The sequence below is a fragment of the Eptatretus burgeri genome, chromosome 3 (genome assembly GCF_056783735.1).
Source record: "Eptatretus burgeri isolate ZD-2024b chromosome 3, Ebu_testis_v1, whole genome shotgun sequence".
Lineage (NCBI taxonomy): Eukaryota > Metazoa > Chordata > Myxini > Myxiniformes > Myxinidae > Eptatretus > Eptatretus burgeri.
This window is the reverse complement of record NC_140963.1, coordinates 143,698,588-143,724,907: the sequence shown is the minus strand read 5'-3', so window position 1 is coordinate 143,724,907 and position 26,320 is coordinate 143,698,588. Positions and strand designations below refer to the sequence as shown.

Below are 26,320 nucleotides of genomic sequence, written 5' to 3'. Positions count from 1 at the left end.
AGCACCACACAGTACTAACAATGAAGGTTAATTTTAACATCGCCCCTTGTTATATGTGAGGCTTTTTATGAGGTAGATCGGTCGTGGCGTTGCGATCGGATCGAGAAACGAACGCGAACACAAAGCGACCGGAAACGTAGTTTGGCGCCATTCGAGGAGAAGGCGGCGCGTCCGGCCGGACGGGATACGTGTGACTCATACATTTGGCGGTGTCGGTGTCCGTCCTCGTCTTCGTCTCGGTGTCCGAGTCCGAGTCCGGCTCGCCTTTTGGACGAGTCGCCGTGCTAAGCCTCGTGTCGGTGCGTGTCCTTTTGGTGTGAAGGCTTTCACTGGTTCGTGGGGTCACTCTTTGCAAGTGCATTGAGGCCTGTTGGGTAGGCCGAACATGGCGGCCGCACTGCCCGGGTTTTTGTTTGTTTAAATCGAAGGCAGCTTCGACAATCGGACTATTTATTCGTAACGGTTACATCTCACGATTGGCATTGCAGTGACGGACATTGAACGGGAGTGTGACCTGTGTTCATGGGGAATAAGGGGAAGGGGGGCAATGGGACATGGAGGTGTGCTCAAGGGTAATAATGGGGTAACGGCGACGCTCCGTGTACAGTGCACACTTTATTTTATCTTGTATACACACACATATATTTTTTTTGGAAGGACGGTCGTGAGAGGGGGTGCACTGTGCGGTGCGATCTCTACTTTGGGGGGAGAGGGGAGCACTTCTGTGTGCTACTTTTTTGGGGGAGGGGGAGTTGCGATGTGTGGTGTGTGATCGCTCGAAAAAGGGGGAAGGAGTGCAGTGAGTGCACTCTGAATATTCTGTTTGGGGAAGGTACACTGTATTATCTCACTGTATGGGGCTGTACTGCACTACATTGCGAGAAGGGGGGACGCTGCACTATCTTGCAGGATGACTATGCACTGTACTATCTCACGGGATGAGGGTGCACTGCACGATCTTGCAAGATGGGGGTGCACAGCACTATCTTGCTGGATGGAAGGGTACACTGCACTATCTTGCTGGATGGAAGGGTACACTGCACTATCTTGCTGGATGGAAGGGTACACTGCACTATCTTGCTGGATGGAATGGTACACTGCACTATCTTACTGGATGGAAGGGTACACTGCACTATCTTGCTGGATGGAAGGGTACACTGCACTATCTTGCTGGATGGAAGGGTACACTGCACTATCTTGCTGGATGGAAGGGTACACTGCACTATCTTGCTGGATGGAAGGGTACACTGCACTATCTTGCTGGATGGAAGGGTACACTGCACTATCTTGCTGGATGGAAGGGTACACTGCACTATCTTGCTGGATGGAAGGGTACACTGCACTATCTTGCTGGATGGAAGGGTACACTGCACTATCTTGCTGGATGGAAGGGTACACTGCACTATCTTGCTGGATGGAAGGGTACACTGCACTATCTTGCTGGATGGAAGGGTACACTGCACTATCTTGCTGGATGGAAGGGTACACTGCACTATCTTGCTGGATGGAAGGGTACACTGCACTATCTTGCTGGATGGAAGGGTACACTGCACTATCTTGCTGGATGGAAGGGTACACTGCACTATCTTGCTGGATGGAAGGGTACACTGCACTATCTTGCTGGATGGAAGGGTACACTGCACTATCTTGCTGGATGGAAGGGTACACTGCACTATCTTGCTGGATGGAAGGGTACACTGCACTATCTTGCTGGATGGAAGGGTACACTGCACTATCTTGCTGGATGGAAGGGTACACTGCACTATCTTGCTGGATGGAAGGGTACACTGCACTATCTTGCTGGATGGAAGGGTACACTGCACTATCTTGCTGGATGGAAGGGTACACTGCACTATCCTGCTGGATGGAAGGGTACACTGCACTATCTTGCTGGATGGAAGGGTACACTGCATGGTCTTGCTGGATGGAAGGATACACTGCACTATCTTGCTGGATGGAAGGGTACACTGCACTATCTTGCTGGATGGAAGGGTACACTGTACTATCTTGCTGGATGGAAGGGTACACTGCATGGTCTTGCTGGATGGAAGGATACACTGCACTATCCTGCTGGATGGAAGGGTACACTGCACTATCTTGCTGGATGGATGGGTACACTGCACTATCTTGCTGGATGGAAGGGTACACTGTACTATCTTGCTGGATGGAAGGGTACACTGCACTATCCTGCTGGATGGAAGGGTACACTGCACTATCTTGCTGGATGGAAGGGTACACTGCATGGTCTTGCTGGATGGAAGGATACACTGCACTATCTTGCTGGATGGAAGGGTACACTGCACTATCTTGCTGGATGGATGGGTACACTGCACTATCTTGCTGGATGGAAGGGTACACTGCACTATCTTGCTGGATGGAAGGGTACACTGCACTATCTTGCTGGATGGAAGGGTACACTGCACTATCCTGCTGGATGGAAGGGTACACTGCACTATCTTGCTGGATGGAAGGGTACACTGCATGGTCTTGCTGGATGGAAGGATACACTGCACTATCTTGCTGGATGGAAGGGTACACTGTACTATCTTGCTGGATGGAAGGGTACACTGTACTATCTTGCTGGATGGAAGGGTACACTGCATGGTCTTGCTGGATGGAAGGATACACTGCACTATCCTGCTGGATGGAAGGGTACACTGCACTATCTTGCTGGATGGATGGGTACACTGCACTATCTTGCTGGATGGAAGGGTACACTGTACTATCTTGCTGGATGGAAGGGTACACTGCACTATCCTGCTGGATGGAAGGGTACACTGCACTATCTTGCTGGATGGAAGGGTACACTGCATGGTCTTGCTGGATGGAAGGATACACTGTACTATCTTGCGAGATGGGGGTGCACTGTACTATCTTGCTGGATGGAAGGGTACACTGCACTATCTTGCTGGATGGAAGGGTACACTGCATGGTCTTGCTGGATGGAAGGATACACTGCACTATCTTGCTGGATGGAAGGGTACACTGCACTATCTTGCTGGATGGAAGGGTACACTGTACTATCTTGCTGGATGGAAGGGTACACTGCATGGTCTTGCTGGATGGAAGGATACACTGCACTATCCTGCTGGATGGAAGGGTACACTGCACTATCTTGCTGGATGGATGGGTACACTGCACTATCTTGCTGGATGGAAGGGTACACTGTACTATCTTGCTGGATGGAAGGGTACACTGTACTATCTTGCGAGATGGGGGTGCACTGTACTATCTTGCTGGATGGAAGGGTACACTGCACTATCTTGCTGGATGGAAGGGTACACTGTACTATCTTGCTGGACGAGGATGCGCTGTGCTGTCTTGCGGGATGGGGGGCTGCGCTGTGCTGTCTTGCGGGATGGGGGGCTGCGCTGTGCTGTCTTGCGGGATGGGGGGCTGCGCTGTGCTGTCTTGCGGGATGGGGGGCTGCGCTGTGCTGTCTTGCGGGATGGGGAGCTGCGCTGTCTTGCGGGATGGGGAGCTGCGCTGTCTTGCGGGATGGGGAGCTGCGCTGTCTTGCGGGATGGGGAGCTTTGCTCTCTTGCAGGATGAGGAGCTGTGCGCTGCGATGCGCTGTCTTGTGGGATGTGCCGGTGCGCAGCGATGTGCAGTCTTGCGGGATGTCGCAGTGCGCTGCGATGCACTGTCTTGCGAGATGGGGTGCTGTGCTGCACTGTCTTGCGGGATGGGGTGCTGCGATTCGCTGTCTTGCGGGATAGGCCGGTGCGCTGCGATGTGCTGTCTTGCGGGATGGGCCGGTGCGTTGCGATGTGCTGTCTTACAGGATGAGCCGGTGCGTTGCAATGCGCTGTCTTGCGGGATGGGCCGGTGCGCGGCGCTTTCTTGCGCGATGGGGCGCTGCGCTTTCTTGCGCGATGGGGCGCTGCGCTTTCTTGCGCGATGGGGCGCTGCGCTTTCTTGCGCGATGGGGCGCTGCGCTTTCTTGCGCGATGGGGCGCTGCGCTTTCTTGCGCGATGGGGCGCTGCGCTTTCTTGCGCGATGGGGCGCTGCGCTTTCTTGCACAATGGGGCGCTGCGCTACGCTGTCTTGCGGGATGGGGCACTGCGCTGTGATGCGCCGTCTTGCTGGATGGGCCGTTGCTCTGTGATGCACCTTCTTGCGGGATGAGCAAGGGCACTGCGCTGCGCTGTCTTGCGGGATGGGGAATTGCGTTGTCTTGCGGGAAGAGGTGCTGCGCTGTCTTGCGGGATGGCGCGCTGCACTGTCTTGCGGGATGGGGGGTTGTGCTGCGCTGTCTTGCGGGATGGGGGGTTGTGCTGCGCTGTCTTGCGGGATGGGGGGTTGTGCTGCGCTGTCTTGCGGGATGGGGCTCTGCGCTGTGCTGTCTTGCGGGATGGGGCTCTGCGCTGTCTTGCGGGATGGGGAGCTGCGCTGTCTTGCGGGATGGGGAGCTGCGCTGTCTTGCGGGATGGGGAGCTGCGCTGTCTTGCGGGATGGGGAGCTGCGCTGTCTTGCGGGATGGGGAGCTGCGCTGTCTTGCGGGATGGGGAGCTGCGCTGCGCTGTCTTGCGGGATGGGGAGCTGCGCTGCGCTGTCTTGCGGGATGGGGAGCTGCGCTGCGCTGTCTTGCGGGATGGGGAGCTGCGCTGCGCTGTCTTTGGGGATGCTGAGCTGCGCTGCGCTGTCTTTGGGGATGGGGAGCTGCGCTGCGCTGTCTTGCGGGATGGGGAGCTGCGCTGCGCTGTCTTGCGGGATGGGGAGCTGCGCTGTCTTGCGGGATGTGCCGGTGCGCACTCCGCTGTCTTGCGAGATGTGCCGGTGCGCGCTCCGCTGTCTTGCGAGATGTGCCGGTGCGCTCCGCTGTCTTGCGAGATGTGCCGGTGCGCTGCGCTGTCTTGCGAGATGTGCCGGTGCGCTGTGCCGTGCTGTCTTGCGGGATGTGCCGGTGCGCTGCAATGCGCCGTCTTGTGGGATGGGCCGGTGCGCTGTGATGCGCTGTTTTTCGGGATGGGCCGGTGCGCTGTGCCGTTTTGCGGGATTGGCTGTTGCGCTGTGCCGTCTTGCGGGATGGGCGCTGTGATGCGCTGTCTTGCGGGATGTGCCGGTGCGCTGCGATGCACTGTCTTGCTGGATGTGCCGGTGCACTGCGATGCGCCGTCTTGCGGGATGTGCCGGTGCGCTGCAATGCGCAGTCTTGCGGGATGGGCTGGTGCGCTGCGATGCGCCATCTTGCGGGATTGGCCGGTGCGCTGTGATGCGCTGTTTTTCGGGATGGGCCGGTGCGCTGTGCTGTCTTGCGTGATTGGCTGTTGCGCTGTGCCGTCTTGCGGGATGGGCGCTGCGATGCGCTGTCTTCCGGGATGTGCCGGTGCGTGGTGCTGCGCCGTCTTGCGGGATGGGCCGGTGCGCTGTGCTGTCTTGTGGGATGGGCCGGTGTGCTGCGCTGTCTTGCGGGATTGGGTGCTGCACTGCACTGTCTCGTGGGATGGGTCGGTGCGCTGCGATGCGCTGTCTTGCGGGATGGGCCGGTGCGCTGCGTTACGCCGTTTTGCGGGATGGGCCGGTGCGCTGCACCCTCTTGCGGCATGTGCCGGTGCGCTGCGGTACGCTGTCTTGCGGGATGTGCTGGTGCGCTGTGATGCGTTTTATTGCGGGATGTGCCGGTGCGCTGCGATGCGCTCTTTTGCGGGATGTGCCGGTGCGCTGTCTCGCGGGATGTGCCGGTGCGCTGCGATGTCTTGTGGGATTTGCCGGTGCGCTGCGATGCGCTGTCTTGTGGGATGGGCCGGTGCGCTGCGCTGTTTTGTGGGATGGGGCGCTGCACTGCACTGTCGAGTGGGATGGGGCGATTCGCCGTCTTGTGCGATGGGCCAGTGCGCTGCGCTGTTTTGTGGGATGGGGCGCTGCGCTGTCTTGCGGGATGGGGTGATGCGCTGTCTTGCGGGATGGGGTGATGCGCTGTCTTGCGGGATGGGGTGATGCGCTGTCTTGCGGGATTGGGCACTGCACTGCACTGCACTGTCTAGTGGGATGGGGCGCTGCGCTGTGATGCGCCGTCTTGCGGGATCGGCCGGTGCGCTGCGATTCCCTGTCTTGCGGGATGGGCCGGTGCGCTGCGATTCCCCGTCTTGCGGGATGGGCCGGTTCGCTGCACTGCGCCGTCTTGGGGGATGGGCCACTGTGCTGCACGTCACCGTCTTGTGTGATTGGCTGTTGCACTGCACCTTCTTGCGGGATGGCCCGGTGCGCTGCGCCGTCTTTCGGGATGGGCCGCTGCACTGCGCTGTCTTGCAGGATGGGCCGGTGCGCTGCGCCGTCTTGCTGAATGGGCCGGTGCGCTGCGCTCTTCCGCCTTGCGGGATGGGCCGTTGCGCTGCGCTGGGCCGCTGCACTGCGCCGTCTTGCAGGATGGGGCGCTACGCTGTGCCGTCTTGTGGGACGGGGAACTGCGCTGCGCTGCACTGTCTTGTGGGATGGGGAACGGCGCAGCGCCGTCTTACGGGATGGGGCACTGTGCTGCGATGCACTTCTTGTGGGATGGGGAGCTGCGCTGCGCTGCACCGTCTTGTGGGATGGTGCGCTGCCCTGTCTTGCTGGATGGGCCGCTGTGCTGAGCTGCGCCTTCTTTCAGGATGGGCTGTGCGCTGCTCTGTTTTGCGGGACGGGCGGGTGCGCTGCGCTGTCTTGCGGGATGGGCGGCTGCGCTGTCTTGCGGGACGGGCAGCTGTGCTGCGCTGTGCTGTCTTGCTGGATGGGGTGCTGCGCTGTGTTTGCCATCTTTGTTAAGGGGAGTGGTACTGTTCTGTCTTGTGTGCTTTTTTTTTTTGTTTTTTTTTTATGGGGAGGCGGGTGGCTGGTGGCTGGTGTGCACTCTGCGGGAGGTATGTGTCGCTCTCGTCGCCATGGTGCCACGCTTGTCTCCATGGTTCCCGCTCTACTTTGTTAGTTTGTGCATTCATTTATCATAAATAAGTGTGCATCGCATGTACATTTGTGCTTTTATTAAAAGAGGTGCAATAATTATTTTACATTTGTTGTTCACGTGATAACTGCAGAGTTATTTCGCATTGAAAGTTTTTCTGTTTTAAACTACCTTGGACATGATGTTCTCTTATTCAGGGTGATTTTTGTTCATGTATCGTGTTTGTGTGCCAAGCCGACCACCTTGTTCCTGTAACTAGTCTTGCGGGGGTTTTCTTTTTCTGCAGTGAACCATGGGCAAACAAAAGACCCGAAAGAAGCCGGAGCCGATGGAGGAGCAGGAAGAGGAGGAATACATTGTGGAGAAGGTTTTGGACAGGCGTGTAATCAAAGGCAAAGTGGAATATTTCCTCAAGTGGAAAGGCTTTCCTGAGTAAGTCTCACTTTCCTTTGTTGCTCTCTTCTGACAAGTGCAGAAAATCGATTTTATAATTGTTATAAGATAGTTTGTTGAGCAAATAAGCAAAGGTTTGAGCACGGCTCATTTCCCAAGGCTGGTTTCTGTTCGCGAATGCATTGTGCATGAAGGATCCGATTCTAAATTTGGCTCGCCGATTGCATCATTTACTGAGGCGTGGCTGTGCTGTTGACACATTGCCCCTGCACATTTTGATGGGAAGTTCTTTGTTCATGGTTTGGTTGATGACTCGTCTACTCTTCTTGAAAGACACCAGACAACATGGGGTCTTAACTTCTATCACCTAATCCCAGCAGACAGGACACCCGGTTTAACGTCTGTCCGAAGAACGGTCAGATTGTGGTCGTGTGTGTGGGGTGGTGCTTTGGTGTCGTCCGCCAGACTGCGGTCTCCTTGGGTTAACCTGAGGCAGTCCCTTTGGGTGGGTACTTGGAATGTCCAATCCTGAACAGAGTATTATCATCTATCTCTGTTATCATATGAGCTCAAGCGTTTGAATATCGGTATTGCAGCACTCTCTGAGGTTCGGAGACTGGATTGCGGCAAGATAATGGTGGGTGGTTACACCTACTATTGGTCTGGTCGCTCTGATGGTCACCATGCCCTAGGAGTTGTAGCTGTGTCACCATGCTGTAGCTGTGTCCAATAAGCTGACTCCATGATAACTGAGGTAACACCGGTCAATGAGCGTATTATGAAACTAAGGATTCGTCACTCGTTGGGTGTCGTTTCCCTGGTCTCTGTGTATGCTCCGACTGAGGTGAGTGATCTCACTGTGAAGGACGCATTCTGTGCCACGCTCGAGTCTGTGCTTGATCAGTACCCAAGGCGAGATACTCTTCTCATCTTGGGGGATTTCAATGCATCGACTGGAACTGATAGGGATGGTTATGAGATGTGTGTTGGTCCCCATGGGTCTGGATCTCTGAACCTGAATAGCATTAAGGTCCTTGACTTTGCAAGAAGTCTTGGATTTAGGGTAGCTGGTTCATGGTTTCAGCACCAACAGGCTCATCACTGGACTTGCTATTCCAACGCTGGTGATGTGGCAAAGGATATTGACCATGTGCTTGTTGATGGTCGCTGGAGGATGATCCAGAACTGCAGGGTCTACCCGAGTGCTCAGTTCTTCAATACCGACCACAGGCTTGTGGTCGCAACTCTGAAGTTGCAGCTTAAATCCGGGAGAATGGTTCCATCGCAGCCTCGGCTGGATGTTGGCAAGCTCAAGGATGAGAGGGTCGCTCAGGAGTTTGCGAATAGGCTGAGTGGGGTTTTCGTGGGTGTGAGTGCTTTGGGGATCCTGAAGAGTTGTGGAGTGCCTTCAAGACCTCCATCCTTGATGCCATCTTTGTCCCCTGGCACCAGTCATATCGGTATCCCTCCAGGCACCAGTCATATCAGTGGATATTTTGGAACTCATTGTGGGGTGAAGAATAATTTTGTCTCAAGGCATACTGGATACCATTGACCAGAGTCACAGGGCCAGGTTTGATGGCAGATCTGAGCTGTTCAGGGAATTGAGGCGTAAAACTGGATGTCTGCTGAGGGTGGACAATGAGGTCAATGTGTGAATAATCTGTGAGGGGGTCGAGCATCACCTGTGGTCAAGTGGTTCTCCTGCTTACAGGGGAATTTGCACATTGCGTTCCTCCAAGCCCGTCCCTCGGTGTGCTGCAGTGAGAGCGGAGGGTGGTGGGCTCTTGACAGAGGAGTCTGAAGTGAGGGCCCGCTGGGCCGGTTACTTTGAGCGGCTGTACCAGGCTGATCCACCAGCTATTGATTTGGACGTCAGGGGTGCTGCTCTCCCAATTGCCGACTCTCCAATCAACTGTGATCCACCTTTGTTTGTGGAAACATTGGCTGCGATGAACCGGTTGATATTGGTTGTAAAGCTCCTGGGATATGTGGCATCCATACTGAACTTATCAAGGCTGGTGGAAACTCTGCACTCATGTCATTGCATGCAGCTCTGTGCTCTGCCTGGAACACAGGCATCATCCCAACTGACTGGATGAGGGACCTTGTTGTCCCTCTCTGGAGAGGGAAGGGTGATTGGCAGGACTGCAACAACTACCGAGGGGTGGGGCTGCTCTCGTTGCCGGGCAAAATCTTTGCTCGGATGATTCTTGATGGAGTTCGCCATTATCTGCTTGAGCACCAGCGCCCAAAGCAGTCAGGCTTTACACCAAAGAGGTCAATGATTGACCGTATCCTTGCCCTTCGGGTCCTCACCGAACGCAGATGAGAGTTTCGGCAGGGGCTGCTTGCAGCTTATGTTGATCTCTGTAAAGCGTTTGATTCCGTGAATCGGGATGCCCTCTGGAGGATTCTTGGTCTTCGTGGGGTGCCACCAAAACTGATCAATCTGATGTCTTAACTATACTCTGATACTGGGAGTGCTGTGAGATGTAGTGGTACCATCTCTGACTTATTTCCAGTTGTTGCTGGAGTTTGTCGGGGGTGGGTATTGGCCTCCACACTTTTCAGATATCCTTTCGGAGACTCTAGATATCCTTTTGGGGTCCTCGAGCTGTTGAATGAGGAGTCGGAGCCTCTGGGATTCTAGGTTTCCTGGGTGAAAACTAAGATCCAGGCTTTCAATGACATCTTGGATTCTGCTGTCTTGTCTGTACCTGTTTGTGGTGAGGATGTTGAGGTCACAGAGAGATTCACTTACCTTGGCAGTGAAATTCATGTCTCTGCTGGCTGTGAGCCAGAGGTCAATCGACGTCTCGGTCGGGCTTGGGAGCCACAGATTCAATGGATGCTGGGGTGTGGCGCTTGTCGGTACCTGTGCAGGAGGACGAAAGTTTGAGTCTGCAGGTCCTTGGTGCTTCCAGTCTTGCACTGTGGATGTAAAACTTTGACTCTGACCTGGGATCTGAGATGGAGATTTAATTTTTTTGGTACCAGGTCTCTTCGGAGAATCCTTGGCTATTGCTGGTCGGACTTTGTTTTGAACGAGCGGTTGCTGAGACTCAAAACAAGATTTGTTACCTGCATAGTCCGTGAGCGTCGGCTGCGGCTGTGTGGACATGTGGCTCGTTTTCCTGATGCTGATCTTGCTCACCAGATTCTCTCAGCGAGGGAGCCCCTTGAGTGGAGGAGGCTAATGGGCCGACCACGTGCCTCTTGGTTGCAGCATGTTGATCGGCTTCTCAAGGAGATTGGGACGGGCCAGGCATCTGCCGAGGGAATGACCAGACGGAGGCCCCTGGAGTACCGGTGGAAAGTGGACGCGGTGACGTGTTGCTCTGGTGCATGCTCAAATAGCTGACCTAACGTGAGGAACGGCACACGCATCAATCCCTCGTCCTGCATGCGAAATGCCAGGATGGTACTGTACTTTATAGCTGGGTCGAGATTCAAACCCAGGCTGGACGGCTCGGAGGCGAGTGTGCGTACCTCTCGGCTGCACTGGTAGCCCTCGTTTTGGTGCACATGTGTGCATGTTTAACCAGGCCTATTCACGTTTGCTCTCTCTCATTCCCCCTAATGACATTTTTAAACCTCTGCTGTGCCATCCAGTTGTTTGGCTCAGATATGTCTCGAGTCATATCAGGTGGATATTGAGCGGACTATCCAGTCTGTACTGCGTGACTGTTTACGTTGTGCCAAAACACTCCGGTCTGGTTCGCAAATGCTGCACTTTCACAACAGCCATTGGGAGTTTGTTTCAGCCATGCTCTTCGTGTACCAACGTCTATGGAGAAATGGCAGTTTGGTGTGGAAAGCTGTTATTTGTGAAAAACAGAGCATTTCGTGTCATGTCCTTTTCCAAGGTTTTAATTTGGATTCTCATTGTTTTTAACATACCGTATTCTACCTTACCTCGTCAGGTTTGATTGGTGGAAGAGCAGTGAAAAATCCCAAGTTTACCCCTCCTCACACTTTCTGAACAGCCTCAGGTGCAATGGTTAAGTCAAACAAAGGCAGCAGGTACATATTGGTAGATTCGCCTCCAGTAGAAATCGCGAAGGGTGTTATCGGATCCATTTCCCAGCCGACGATCCTGAAGCCGCCATACTGCGTATCAGTCCGCCGCATGACAGGTTGATAAGCAACCACAGACGACGTCTGAGACGCTTCATTTAAGTCGAGTCCAGCGTAAATGCCCCAGACGGGGGTACTGTGCTTCCAACGTGCCACCGAGATCAAGATACGGCCGAGCGCTACCGTAGGTGGACACGTTGATTACCGACGACCCAAAATGGAACAGAACAGCGGGGGAGAACTCCATGTTACAACACACGATGTCTAATCAATGGAAGCAGCCAACCTGAAAGTTTGGAAAAGTGTTTATAATGTTTCGCATAAAGGCACATATACAAGGCAAACAGTGTCACAAGAGAAAACCTTACCCTAAGCACAGCAGCCTCTTCTTAGCAGGTCACTTATTACAGAGACATGGGCCCACTCTCATTCCGGGATTAAGTGGCGAGGCATGAACATAGAAATGTGAAGAAGATTGGATGTGGTTGCAACCCTGTTCTCACCCGTGCGTGAACCGTCTGGTTCAGGTGCGTGAATGGGGATGGAGTGGGGTGTATGTCTTCGGAGAGTTGCAGAGGGTGAATGCGTAGGTGTCAGATTAAGGTGTGAGGTGTGAAAGTCAGTCATGCCTGAAAAGCACTGTTGGTGTTTTTGTTGATTGCTCTTGCATCCAAAGGGAATGAGGTAGAGTAGAGATAAGAGTGTGTGTTTGGCGACCGCGCCCAGGAACTTTCGCTGGATCGGCCCTACTGCCTTTTTTTTAACCTCGTTCATGCTGTCTATCCCTCCAGGCACGAGCTTGGTCTCCAGACACCAGCTTGCTCGGTTTCCCAGCTCCCAGAGGCAGCCTTACTGCCTTGGACTGGACCTCGTTCATGCTGCATATCCATCCAGGCATCAGCTCGTTTGGTCTCCCAGCTTCCAGGCACGACTTGGCGTTGAACTCCGGTTCAGACTTTTCTAAGCCGCATTCTGTTCTCCACCACGTCCGAAAGTCTCTTGATCAAATGGCCTTCCCATTTGTTTGCTGATCCGGCAATGTTTATTGGATCCTTGAAACTTGGCAGCGTGGCGGGTCAGTGTCCCATGGTGCAGCGAGCACCAAGAGTTGGGTGGTGCTATTTCCGCACTTTTGTTTCCCAACCCCCCAGCCGTGCGGCAGCGAACGTTCGGTGCTGCTTCAATGCCGGTTTTTGTTGCTGAGATTGCTTCCTCAGTTCTTCCTCATAGCCGTGGTTCAGCCCCTTTCGTGCTCTCTGGGTCGCCGTGCTCGTTCACTCCTTGATGGTGAAGGCAGGCTTTCACGGGTGGAGTGCTTTGATGTTTGTGGTGTGATGTCCTGGAAAGCATGTTTGGATGCGCTTTTGAGGTGCAGAGACAGAGACAGACAGACAGACAGACAGAGACACTCTATGTGCTCTTGTATGCGTTACCCTGTGCGTTTCCAAAATCTATCGCACGATGAACCATTACCATCATTTGATGAAAAGACCCAGCAAATAAACCCCAACTGGGAAAGGTTTGTTCATTGTATTATAAACAATCAAATGTTCCATTCTCTGTGCACCAGACTATTTTCAAAAATTCAATTGGCGGCTTGCAATAATTTTTGTATCAGCGAAAGCAATATATACTCTTATCACCCACATCCCCACCCCCCACCCCAAACTCATTTGGACTTCATCAGCATATAGTTACAAACTTTTCCTGTCAGTGTCGTGGGTTCGTTAACAGCTTCACACAAGTGCAGGCAGATCGGGAAACCTACATAATGTCCCCTGTTGTTGTGTCTGGGTTGCTTGGATCAATGGTCTGATACAAAAGGCCAACATTCTTATTTTGTCTCAGGCCCTGAACACACAAAGCTATGAGGTTGGCATGCTTTTGCAATCACAGATTGTGTTGTTAAACAGGACATGTCCAATGTACCAAGCCCTGTGTTCATCTCATGAGTTTCACCACTCTGTTAACATCACCGCCGTCAATGTCAACGGAGAAAAGGTGGAACCACGCCCATTTGTAGTTTTCACAATATCACCCCCTTGGTGTATCGCAGTGATGTTTGGACAGCATATTCCTGAGGAGCAGTTTAAGGCCATATACACATGACAAAGAATGGCATGAGGATACAGATTCTGGAGGAGTATACTGGAGGAGGAGGTACACACATTGTAAGTGATGGTGTTGATAAAATTTTATCTAATCTTTATTTTTCTGTTTTTAAGGAGGTGGTTTCCTTCAACCAAATTAGGATCAACTGTCGCACTCCATTTTTGCCAAAAAGCGGACACGTCTCGACTGCCCGAATAACCTCTTTATTTTGAGCGGCACACTACACCATTTGATCTTGTCAAAACAGATTTATAATTTTGTTCATATGCTTTGTTTTCAAACATCTGCAACAATTTTTGTTTGATGTCGGCCCAAATGAAGGTAAGTTTAATTCCAGATAAACAAATGCACAGATTGCTTGTGGAGCTGCAAGGTGATGACACTCGTCCCTTTTGGGAAACGTTTGGACGTTAACGCGATAACGAGTAATGGGTCGGCAATGGCAAACCGAAGGCTGGCTATTCAGTGCTCATCACAAAGGTGCATAACTACTTGGTTATGATCTTCTCTAACTCTGTCATTATTACTGTTTTGTATTGTCCTCTTTCAATTGGATTAAAGAAAAAAAAAAACGACAATGTATCTATGTAGATGTGGTCTGGCTCCCGGATCATGGATTTCAGGTATTTATTTACTTATTTGTTTATTGTTTTCATTTTCTTCCACATTTAATCATTTCCCTACTGACGTGTGTTGTGTGTATGTGGTTATAAAACAACAAGTGTGAGACAAACGTATGCATAATGTGGAGATTATAGAAGGAACAGGATAATGATCGTGCGTGCGCGTGTCCGCCCGCAGAGAGGACAACACTTGGGAACCTGAAGAAAACCTGGACTGTCCAGACCTCATAATGGAGTTTCTGTCATCCCGTACCGATGACGGGAAGCGCCTCGCCGACGAGAAACCTGAAGGGGGAAAACGGAAATCCGAAAGTACCAATGGGGTGGGAGATTGCAAGGTCAAGAAGAGGAAGGATGAGGTTAAGGTGCCGTTGGGGCTCTTTTATTGCACAAGGAGTCATTGTTTGTCGTCAGATTGTCCTTGTGGAATTTCCATCTGTGGAGTTTGGTTTTTTTTGTTACGTTGGGATAAAGGCATTTACCTCCATGTCAAATTTGGGATTTGGTGACAGTTTCGTGCTGTGCCAAAAATAATTTAACCGTATTTGAACTACAGGGTGGACCTTGTATCTATTCACAGTTTTGAACGCTTTCAATTCTGTTGCTATGAAACAAAATCAAACTAATGTTTACAGTATATGGAGACATATTTCAAGTTTTTGTCGTAAAAATTTTGGTTAAATTCAGAAGTGTACAAAATCAGTTATGAATTTTGACATGATTTCCATCATTTTCAAGCAGTGAGGACTGCTGAACGAGGGCCAGGGCGTATTGGGTGAACCGTGACCCATCCACCGGTTGAGAAAAGTCTCGTTGAGCCATTCGCGGACCTGGAAACTCCAGTGGGCACGTGCAGTTTCTTCTTTTGGGATTTCCGAAGGGCAAGGTTTACGCAACTCAACCAGCGAATATTCAAGACCTGAAAGAGTGGATTCAAGCACCTTTTGGAGAAATGAAGGTCGGAATGCGACAGAAAATTGTCTTGCAGTATCACGGCAAGATGCACACATGGCTTGAAAATGATGGAAATCATGTCGAAATTCATAACTGATTTTGTACACTTCTGAATTTAACCAAAATTTACCACAAAACTTGAAATATTTACCCATGTCCTGTAAATATTTTGTTCAATTTTTTTTTCACAGCAACAGAATTACAAGGTTTCAAAACTGGGAATAAATACATGGCCCACCCTGTATCGTTCTGCTTGCATCAACCTTGTATAATTTGGTACAGGTAGGATAGTGGAATATCCTTAACATTCTTGAGCCTGCATCATTTGCATTACTAACAACTTGAGATCAACAAAATTCTTATTATGGTTTTATGAAGATTTGTAATGAGTGCGTGTGAGATGTGGTTAAAAAAAACGTCCACGTATCAGATTGGTAGGTTTTCATCTGCCATAATGTCAGTTAATGTAAAATCTAATAATTACCTTCGCATTCTGCGAAAGGTTGTGTTTTGGTCGGCGTGTATTTATTTATTTATTTATTTATTTATTTATTTATTTATTTATTTATTTATTTATTTATTTATTTATTTGTAATCTTGTGATTCGTATAACTCAAAAAGTATTAAACCGAATTGCATGAAATTTGGTGGGATGATTGGTTATTAGCCAGGAAGCATTTGATTAGATTTTGGGATCGTTTGGGTCAAAGGTCAAGGTCAAGGTCACGAAAAGGTCAAAATCGTCTTTTTACGATAACCCGGTCAATTTTTATTCAATTTGCATGCAACTAATGCCAAAATGTTCAGAATTCAACGCCTCATCTTGTGATATGCAATATGACACAATGACGCCCATACTCTTGTTACCGGTTAGGGGTCAAAGGTCAGGGGGGTCACGACCTTGAAAAATATGCGGTTTTTGTCATAACGCGGTCAATTCTTGTCCGCTTTACATGAACCCACCACCAAAATGTTCAGAATTTAATGCCCAATCTTGTGACACAATGACGTCATAACACATGTCACCGGTTGGGGTAAAATGTCGGGGGGGGGGGGTCACGCCCTTGAAAAATATGCGGTTTTCGGAATAACTTAGTCAATCCTTATTCGATTTGCATGAAACCAGCATCAAACGAGATTACCTTCTCTTGTTGAAACATTGTATTCACCGAGCTTGCGAGTGAAGACTCGCCAAAACGACGTGAGTTGATTGTTGTTTAGTCCGTAGCCCCTGAAAGTCGGGGGGGGGGGGTCATGACATTATAGATATGTGGTTTGTGTCATAAGACCATTCATATGAAACCAGTTCCCCACACTCATACCAAGAACAAAAAAAGTAGTGGCGGCGAAGGTATGCGCTCTATGAGTGCCCGTTCTAGTTGACTGTTGTTTTACTTTCTTCCTCACTTTTGTCTGTTTCAGGTGTTTTAAGTCACGAACTCAAAAGCTTTTGAATAATTTTTGTTGTCCTTGTGTAGTCCCACTCTTTCTATCTCATTTCACCAATCTTCCTCGATTCACTTTCAATCTCATCACCTTGTAACACAAGTTTAGTCCCATAGACAAACAGTGTAAACCTCTTCATACCCCACAATTTCACCAATCTTCCTCTTCCTTCCTCCTCAATTTTCTTTCATTCTCATTGATCTCATTTCACCAATAGTCCTTCAGCCTGGTGTTGGCTTAGTGCTTCGGGTGTCTGGTTTGGGATCTTTGGGTCCTGAGTTTGAGCCCCGTTGTCCACTGAATTAACACCAGGTGGGGTTGACTCAGCCTGTCATCCTTCTGAGGTCAGTAAAATGAGTACAAGTGTACTGGAAGAGGGGCACAGCATCAGTGGCACAGCCGCGCTTCCAAGAAACGATAGCTACCCGGCAGCCAAGCTGCCATATGTAATAAAAGAACAGAACCAATCTTCCTCCACCGTTCTCTTTCAATCTCATCAATCTCATTAATCTCATTTCAACAATCTTCCTTCTTCCTCCGTTCTCTTTCAATCTTATCCATCTCATTTCCCCACTATTTCAGACTCATTTCACCACTCTTCCCTTTTCTTCTTCCTCAATCCTCTTTCAATCACAAGCCTTTCGATCTCATGAGCACATCCAGAACAAGTCTTGAAAGTTAGTGGGAAGGGTGTTGGGAGTGATGGGACTTGAAATGCCCATTCACATTTCCCATCACTGGTGGGGGGTGAGGGGTTGGAGGAGAGGGGAGTCTGGAGGGGGTGGGATGGCGGTCTGGAGGGAGGAGGGTAGCGTGGGTGGAGGGTGGGGTGGGAGACTAGTAATGTAAGGGGTAGGAAGAGAAGCCCAGCAATGTTGGGTTCCTTTGCTAACATACACCACATGGCCAAAAGTATGTGGACACCTCGTCCAACATCTCATTCCAAAATCATGGGCATTAATATGGAGTTTGACTCCCCCCCCCCCCAACACTTTTTGCTGCTATTACAGCCTCCACTCTTCTGGGAAGGCTTTCCATGAGATGTTGGACCATTTCTGTGGGGATTTGTTTCCATTCTGCCACAAAAGCATTCATGAGGTCGGTCACTGATGTTGGACGATTAGATCTGGCTCGCAGTCGGCGTTCCAATTCATCCCAAAGGTGTTCAGTGGGGTTGAGGTCAGGGTTCTGTGCAGGCCAGTCAAGTTCTTCCACACTGATGTCGACAAACCATTTCTGTATGGACCTCGCTTTGTGCACAGGGGCATTGTCATGCTGAAACAGGAAAGGGCCTTTCCCAAACTGTTGCCACAAGGTTGTAAGCACAGAATCTTCTAGAACGTCATTGTATGCTATTGCGTTAAGATTTCCCTTCATTGGAACTAAGAGGCCTTGCCCGAACGATGAAAAACAGCCCCAGACCATTATTCCTCTTCCACCAAACTTTACAGTTGGCATTGTGCATTCGGGCAGGTCGTGTTCTCCTTGCATCCGCCAAACCCAGATTCATCCATCACACTACCATATGGTGAAGTGTGATTCATCACTCCAGAGAATGCATTTCCACTGCTCCAAAGTCCAATAGTGGTGAGCTTTACACCACTCCAGCTGATGCTTGGCATTGCGCATGGTGATCTTAGGCTTGTGCTTGTGCTGACGTTGCTTCTCGAGTCATTTTAGAATTCGGTTGTGAGTGTTGCAACCGACGACAGACAAATTTTTTTTCGGCGCTTCAGCACTCAGCGGTCCCATTCTGTGAGCTTATGTGGCCTTCCACTCATGGCTGAGCTGTTGTTGCTTATAGACGTTTCCAGTTCATAATAACAGCACTTACATTTGACCGGCGCAGCTCGAGCAGGGCAGGAATTTGATGAACTAACTTGTTGGAAAGGTTGCACATCCTATGACGGTGCCACGTTCAAAGTCACTGAGCTCTTCAGTACGGCCAATTTTACTACCAATGTTTGTCTTTGGAGATTGCATGGCTGTGTGCTTGATTGTGTACACCTGTCAGCAATGGGTGTGGCTGAAATAGCCGAATCCACTAATTAGAAGGGTGTGTGTGTGTGTGTGTGTGTGTGTGTGTGTGTGTGTGTGTGTGTGTGTGTGTGTGTGTGTGTGTGTCTATTGCCGAGTTGGTGTGCACTGTTGGATGGTAGTCTCGACTCAAAAGTGGAGGTGGTCGTTTGAGATCTTGTGAAGCATGCACCAGCCCTGTCACCACTTGTGCCCGAGGTTTTATCATAATCCTGATACTTTTGTCGTGCAATTAGTTGAAGATGTGACAAACTAGTGTATGTTGACCTCCTGTTTCGATGGTACTGGAAAGAAACTCAGCCGTTCAGAATTTCCAATTGCTTCTCCAAAATTTCCTTCCCTACTTCATCCTGTCTTCTTTCAGAGCAGGTAGAGAACAGTGACTGGATTTTTGTCAGATCTGATGACATTCCAGGAGATTTTGCTGTGAACGGCTTGGAGCAAAATAGTCAGTTGCCAATATCAAATATTTCAAATGACCGTCTTTTCGATACCGATGTTTCAAACTCTACCGCTATCCCAACCAATACTTTAGTATAAAAACACAATGTAGACTTTTGTTGGACTCCTCGACTGTGAAAACATAGGATTATTATTACATGTTGCACATAATATATAAATGCACTATTAGGTTTTTCAAATCCAGGATTGTGACCATCTTGGAAAATGGTTGCATATGCGAATCACCCTCACTTTTGGACTGATCACACAGTTGCATGATGGCGACATTTCTGTGGCCATTTTTAGCTCTAATGACAACTTATTCTTAATCTGCTGCAATACCCTTCTCTTAAGCCAGGTGGTGCTGCCAGTTACAGTTAAACAACCCTGCTCAATTACTCTACCCCCAGCATCCTGAATCCCCTTGATCATTAATGTTGTAATCTGATGGTTTTTGAGAAATATAGGCCATTTTATGATTCTGTCATTGAGAAACTTTGCCTCATAGCTCTTCAACTTGTAACACAAGTTTAGTCCCATAGACAAACAGTGTAAACCTCTTCATACCCCACAAATCAAGTCCTTTCCTCTCCATGGTAGTGCAGTTCTTCTCTCGATTCATCTGTTTCTTGCTTGCGAAGGGACGAGACTGTGAGATGTTGGCCAAATACCTCACCCTCCACCATTTCCTTGGGCTTGCAGGTGCTAAGTAGCAACAGGTTTTTGTTGTTGACTGCATCCTCCATGGTTAATTCATTCAGCCCTACAACTGCATTGCAAATTATATCTAAGCAAAGGACTTGGCAGTTTGGGACACCTCTCCTCCTCAATATCTTTCTCCTGCAGCTCTGGTTGATCACTTCACTGACTCCCACAGCAAAGGAAATAGCTGATCACTCTTCTTTGCCTGGACGTGCACATTATTGCAGCCACGCAGGGTCTGAGTCGTCCAGTACCCTAGCTTCTGGTGCATCACCAACAATCAGGCTGTAGATTTCATCCAGCAGGCACTGTGCTTCAACCACACCGACTACCTCATTCTTAACCAGCAGCACCTTCCGTACCGTGTCGTAGATCGACAGCATGTCAGTGAACTTCCCAAGGTACTTATCCTCTGCTGCAGCCTCTCTGTCAAGCACACCTGATATTCCCCTTCACCCCTGACACCTACCCTTTCTCTGCAGTAGTGGGTCGGATACAGGCTCACCAGCGGTACTCTTGCTGCATGAAAGTAATAACTGGTCCTCTCTAATACACTATATTGGGCACGTGAGTTTTCACCAGGCAGCTGGTGCTCACTTTATGGTCTTTGCATCTGCACAAAACACTGTCGCTACTTTCCTCCAGGACCCTTAATTTACTGTTCCAGCTGTCATCTGTGCCCACATCACGGCACCTTTAGATGATGACCTGCAATACCTTGCTCCATGCCCGATCCAATTACATACAGAACAACACGTCTCAGAGCTTACCCGATCGTTGAATAATTATAGACTTCTCCCTTTCCAAGGCACCAGGTCATTTCTCTTTGCCTTGAATCCTGGCATTGGCCTGCTGAACAACAGTTCACAAATGTCTGTTGTAAGCATTCAGGAAAAGGATCTGCAACCACAACAAACCCTAATAACATTCTACGGTGACCACTTGCCCAGACGAACACATGTATGTTATGAGTATAAACTGTTCTGTCATGCAGGATGTCAAATGTTTGATCGGTCTTTGACAATTCAGTTCACTTTGTTAGTAAATTGTTAACCTGATTTTAAACTGCTCACGGCTCTCCCCAAAGTTAAAGCTTGACGCCAGAGTTATACCTATACCCATCCTCAGTTATACCGTACCATCTCAAAAAGCACTTCTTTCAATTGGTCATTATCAACAGGTACCACATCTAATAACCTGGAATACATATCGAGCACTTTTCCAGTTAAAAAACACACTGGGCGTGCTGGCCCACCCTGTTCTGACTCTGTAGCAAAACATTCAACCTGCAGTTGGTAGTTGTTGAGGGGATGGAAAAGCTAAACAACGGCAGGGATCTTTGGAGCTCGAGACTGTGCAAAGTTGCTCACATTCTTCAAGCAAGTTACTTAAGCACTCTACTATGAGATGCTGAACCTCACATTTGGGCCTGAACCTCTCACCTCCCTTTCAACTTCCAGCCTTTTCTTCTCTTTCAACCTCCAATCTTATCCTTTTAGTCTCCAGTCTTTTACCCCCATTTTCTCCCTCTATCCCTTCAACCTCGTTCTCGGATTTTCATCCTCCATTTCAGCTCTGGGGCCTGTCGGCCTCCATTTCAGGCCTCTCGCTGTTTATTTTCATCAACCCTTTTTATTTTACCTGTTTAATCTTTCTTTTTCGATATCCCTTCCTCAGCCTTTGCTCCCTCTGCTGAACCGACTGTTCAAGCACAAATTGCAGCATCTCCTTGCCGTTTAGGTGTATATTACTCCCAATCTCCAACCTCTGCATCCTAAAATCAGTGTACACTTCCAGACTTTGGTTGCGCTTAATATTCAAACCCTAACCATAACCCCACAACTAATCAAAACAGTGCACTCTTATTTAACTTCACTCCCAAAAGCATTGTTCACTTGCCCAACCTTCTCTGGCAATATTGCGATCACACCAGCACAGCTGCCAGAAGCAGCTCAGGCCTCGAACCCTCTCCACATAATGATTTGCAACAACTGCTCAGCTCAAGATGGTTCGACAGCCACCGACCCAAGAGTACTCTTCTCGTCCTCACTGCCACGCACACGGGTCTCTTATTCAATGATGAACCTCGCAGAAGGCTGCACCAGTCATCCAGATTCCTATGCCGAACTACCACCCCAGAGGATGGGAAAGGGCTCCATGTCGTCTGCACCGTCTCGGGCACACTCACCCCTTCCACATTCCCTTAGTGCCACACTTGGCACCGCTGTTGGGAAAATTGATCCTGGATGAGTATCCAAGATGTGACGAGGTTCTTTACCTCATGGTTCGTTAGTCAATCCATCTAAAATCAAAGGCCAGTGAACTCCAAACTTGCGTTTATTCCATAGTCAAAGCAAAAGCAGCAACTCGCTTTTCCACCGAACAATAGGCAGCAAAGCAATTATTGACTCTTCTCCTTGCCCATCTTCTCTGCTTCCTATTTGTATACTTTCTACATAAGTGAACTCGAAGAATATGCATATCACCATGATAAACATTGCACAGTTGTAATTAACAAACATTTTATTCCGTATCGAATCATAGACGTGTAAGCGTTCACATCGCACTGCCAAGATGCTGACTTAGACACTAGTAATGAATTTGACAGCATCACGCTTTGAAAGCAAGTTTTAAGATTTGTCAAAGAGCTTGGTGATGTGCTGCGAGTTGCAAAGCACTACGAATTGGCTGTATATACAGGTAGACTTGTATGAATTGGCGATGGAGGGGTATGAACAGTAATGATGGAGGTGGGTTGTGTTGATGAATGGTCGAGGTGGGTAATTAAGGTTAAGAGGTAGGATGGATTAAATATTGTTAATTGTCAATGTTGTTGACATGAAAGTTTTATCATCATGGAACTATTGTATAGATCAATGTGGGTATTGCATGAAGAAGAGCTGATTGTGAATCTCAATCGTATGAGTAATTATTATGTTGTTGAAAACTATTCAGTAGAATGTGATGATGTTAAGACGTTGACAGGTAGGAATTGTTCACGGTTAAGCATTTGTACTGAGGCCTTTCATGTGATACCCCCGACCCCATAGAACATTGTTGACCAAATAGCTGCTTAGCTTCACTTCATCTGTTGATAATACATTTTTGTTTTTATGTCCCATTTCCAGCAGGCAGAGCAGTTGAGGGGGTTCAGTAGGGGGCTGGATCCTGAACGAATCATTGGAGCGACAGACTCAAGTGGGGAGCTCATGTTCTTGATGAAGTGGTGAGTCATTTGGATGCTTTTGCGTATTATTATTTCTGAAGTGGTTTTCATCTTTTGGTGGGGTTGCCGTGGAGTGGATGGGTGGTTCAACTCATGCATTACAAGGGAAGGATCTGCTGATGTGTTCCAATGTGCCGGCAGAACCTCCTGAGTGAGACATGGAACAGGAACGTAAAGAGACGAAAGGTCACAGACTCTGTGGCCTCTGAGCAGACGATCCGTGCCTTGTAAAGACGTCACTTTTGTAACGGTGATCCGGTGTGACTTTTCAGGAAGGGATCGGACGAGGCCGATTTGGTGCCTGCAAAAGAAGCTAACGTGAAGTGCCCTCAAATAGTGATCTCCTTCTATGAAGAGAGGTTAACTTGGCATGCTTACCCCAACGACGAGGAAGAGAAAAAAGAAGAAAAAGGAGAAAGCAGCACATAAGACTGACATGGTAAAGTTTTCAACTTCAACTTCGACTTCTGACTAATATCAAGGTTTCCGCTCTGAATGGACACTCGTTTTGTTTTTCCACCTGACCCTCGAGCCCCTAACAGCCTTCTGGTATAGTGTTCCGTTGGTACGTGGCATGTTCGTGATGGGTGTTTGCTGTCTTGTGGCTCGGGTTATAAACCGTTTATAACCTTTTTTTTTTATCTTGTCAATCATGTGAAAATTTGAGATTGCAGTGCAACAATCGTTTGGTAACGCACTCAGCCCTTTGTGCGATCGTCGTCTTTTTCTTTTAAGGGAATTGGATTTTCACATGTAATTATACCCAAGTTCCCAAAATCGATCGCATACGTCTCTCGTCGAACGGACTCGGATCATCAAATTGACCCCGTACTTGTACCACGTGAAGTGTGGTGTATATCGATTCCATAAAAAAAAAACTTTCTTTTTTTTTCTATGTACAGTAAAACCCCGCTATTCTGAACATTTCTGGGACTGGACGAAAATGCGTTCATATGCGGGGTGTTCACATTTTCGGGGATTAGGGTATCAACCGACCATGAGCGTGTCATCTGTATTCGATGGATCACAAAAGTCGTTTAATCAATACATAAACATCTAAATACACATTCCACAGACAAAATGAGCACGCAATTATTGGCATTCAGTAGTAATAATACAATTATTCGAATTATTTGCCACGGAAAGATAGAAAATTGATAAGATCAAAATTGACAGCACGAGAATCAAAATTTGAAATTTATACAATTACTTGTCTCTAAGCCAAGATGTTATAAAACTCGGTGGTTTCGATTTGGCATTCTTCAGGACATGAACTTGAACTGAATGTTCGATTCTTTCCAAAGGAGCGAGCAACTCTGCCCATCCTTGATTCAGAAAGAGAGTTTTAAGCTTTTGCACACAACTGAGTTCATCTTGTACCGTCACCTGCATGTCTTCCACTTCCTCTTCGTCCCCATTCTCTTTGTCCACATTCTCTTCGTCATCGTCTTTCCGCATTAAATCGTTCTCTGTCATGAACGCGCACCGTATCGTCGCACCGAACGTATTCCTTGGGGGTCACGTCAACGCTTACGCCAATCTCTGCACCGCGCGAAATGAGCTCGCCTTCTTTTCGTTGACTTTGCGAAGATAGGGCCCCGTCTTCGAATTCCTTCAATATCGACTCTTTACGACGTAAAATACCGTTCACTGCGCCCAGCGAAATTCCGAAATCAGCAGCGAGTTTGCATTACGACTTGGATTCCGCTTCCTTTACCAGACGGACTTTATCTTCCAACGGCAGATCGTGACGCGTTTTCGGCATTTTGGTGTATCGTACTGCGTGAACTTCAACAGCAAGTGAAGATTGATGGAAAGGGAGGTGTTCAGGGCCTTCTTGTGCCCCTCCCTCAGGGGGAGGCCTCTGCTGATTGGACAAAATTGTAATTCTTGACGCTTATTGGTTGATTACCATTGATTAATTTAGAAACAGGTTCTAATTAAGTCACTATCTCTTCACACCCCGCTGCATTTTCTATCCACGCCATTGCGTCCAGTAAAACGAACTGCGCGATGGGTGGTAATGAGCAACGGCGTTTGTTTGTATGACGTTTGCCATGCAGCCGCGGCTGAACAATGGCCATGTTTCGCACTGATGCCTTCAAAGGTTGGAGTAGCGTTCACAGTGCGGGGTAAAAACTGGTTTGGGACTGGTAAAAAGCATGTTCATATGCGGGGTGTTCAGATTTTCGGGGTGTTCAGATTATCGGGGGCACTATGTACAGGATTTCCTATCTAAAAATTAGGGACTGGCCAAAAACGCGTTCATATGCGGGGTGTTCAGATAATCGGGGTGTTCAGAGAGCGGGGTTTTACTGTATTCCTTTTGAAACCAAGCTGTTTCTCAAGATGACCAGAAGACGAGTATTTTTGCGTCTGCTCAGGCTTTTTAACGAGCATTTGGCCAATTGCATTCCCTCCACATCATGAAAGTGTAAATAGATACATTTGCAACATATCACCTCTTCCTGCCATTCTCAAACATAATTAGTGATCTTCATCTCCTGCTCACATCGTTCAACGTTTTCACTTGAATTCCCTTTTGTTTTCAACCTCCACCCTCTGCCCCACCCCCCCCCCCGATACTTTGGTGTAAATCGGCACAATAGGGTCTCTGCTGCACGTGACTGTGAAGTCGGGATCAACGCAATGTACAAACGTGTGAAGTGTGACATCATTTTCCCCAAATTACCTTGATGGGAAAAGGAGCAGAAGTTCCACTGCATTCATTTAGCGGTATTCCAACAACGCCCAGACAAACGTCTCCCAAACTCATCCGTGATTTTCAAAGGCAAAGATTGGATTGTTTGAGCGACTTGCACAAAAGTCGTCCCGAGTCCGAGCAGGAAAACGTCCGATGTTCTTGCTTTGCGATTTGTAGCAAATTACCCATTTTATCCGCTTTTAACGTTGACCACACTCGTCTACCATGATGAACCACCCACAGGCAGTAAATAGTGCATTTTAGATAACTTTTCATGTCTTAGCTTTGTAGCATAAACTATTTACACTTTTTAAAGAGTATGTTGCTTTTTGAATATCATATCCTGACTTGCAAAGTGATTTTCCGACATTTTGTCTCGGTAATTAGTTTGAAGTGTTACTTTTTTGAAGTTTTCTTTTTGTAGTGGCATTCAACCTCAGTGTGAAATAGGCTTATGCTTGTGATGAGTGTTTTATCGATGCGCAGCCATGTATGAACCAATTAGTCCCGTAGCGGCATCTTTGACATGACAGTTTACTGCGTGTTTTCACTGTGCCCCCCAATCCGTACGTTGGTGTGAAGTCATGACTGCCAAATATTCGCTCATGTATGTGATTTTGAACCCTCGTGGTTTCTTTAAAGAAAGGTTGTCCATAGCCATTGTGGCTGTCACTTCTTTTATATGTAATAAAGTTCCTCATACCGATGGCACGCCAAA

At 48.7% G+C, this 26,320-nt stretch overlaps 1 protein-coding gene across 8 annotated transcripts; it reads left to right on the top strand.

Annotated features, from left to right (window-relative positions):
• Nucleotides 1-50: 50 nt before the first annotated feature.
• On the top strand, nucleotides 51-26,320 carry LOC147031196 (chromobox protein homolog 1-like). Of its 8 annotated transcripts, none has more exons than XM_085876010.1 (6): nucleotides 51-299; nucleotides 7,171-7,316; nucleotides 14,271-14,457; nucleotides 22,804-22,898; nucleotides 23,171-23,337; nucleotides 25,508-26,320. In XM_085876010.1, the coding sequence occupies exons 2-5, from the start codon at nucleotides 7,177-7,179 to the stop codon at nucleotides 23,325-23,327; spliced, it is 579 nt and encodes a 192-aa protein (XP_085732136.1). In that variant the 5' UTR covers nucleotides 51-299; nucleotides 7,171-7,176; the 3' UTR covers nucleotides 23,328-23,337; nucleotides 25,508-26,320. The 8 variants fall into 8 exon arrangements, with proteins under 8 accessions (XP_085732136.1, XP_085732133.1, XP_085732140.1 ...); XM_085876007.1 differs by having other exon boundaries at nucleotides 22,801-22,898; XM_085876014.1 differs by having other exon boundaries at nucleotides 14,271-14,415; nucleotides 23,171-26,320.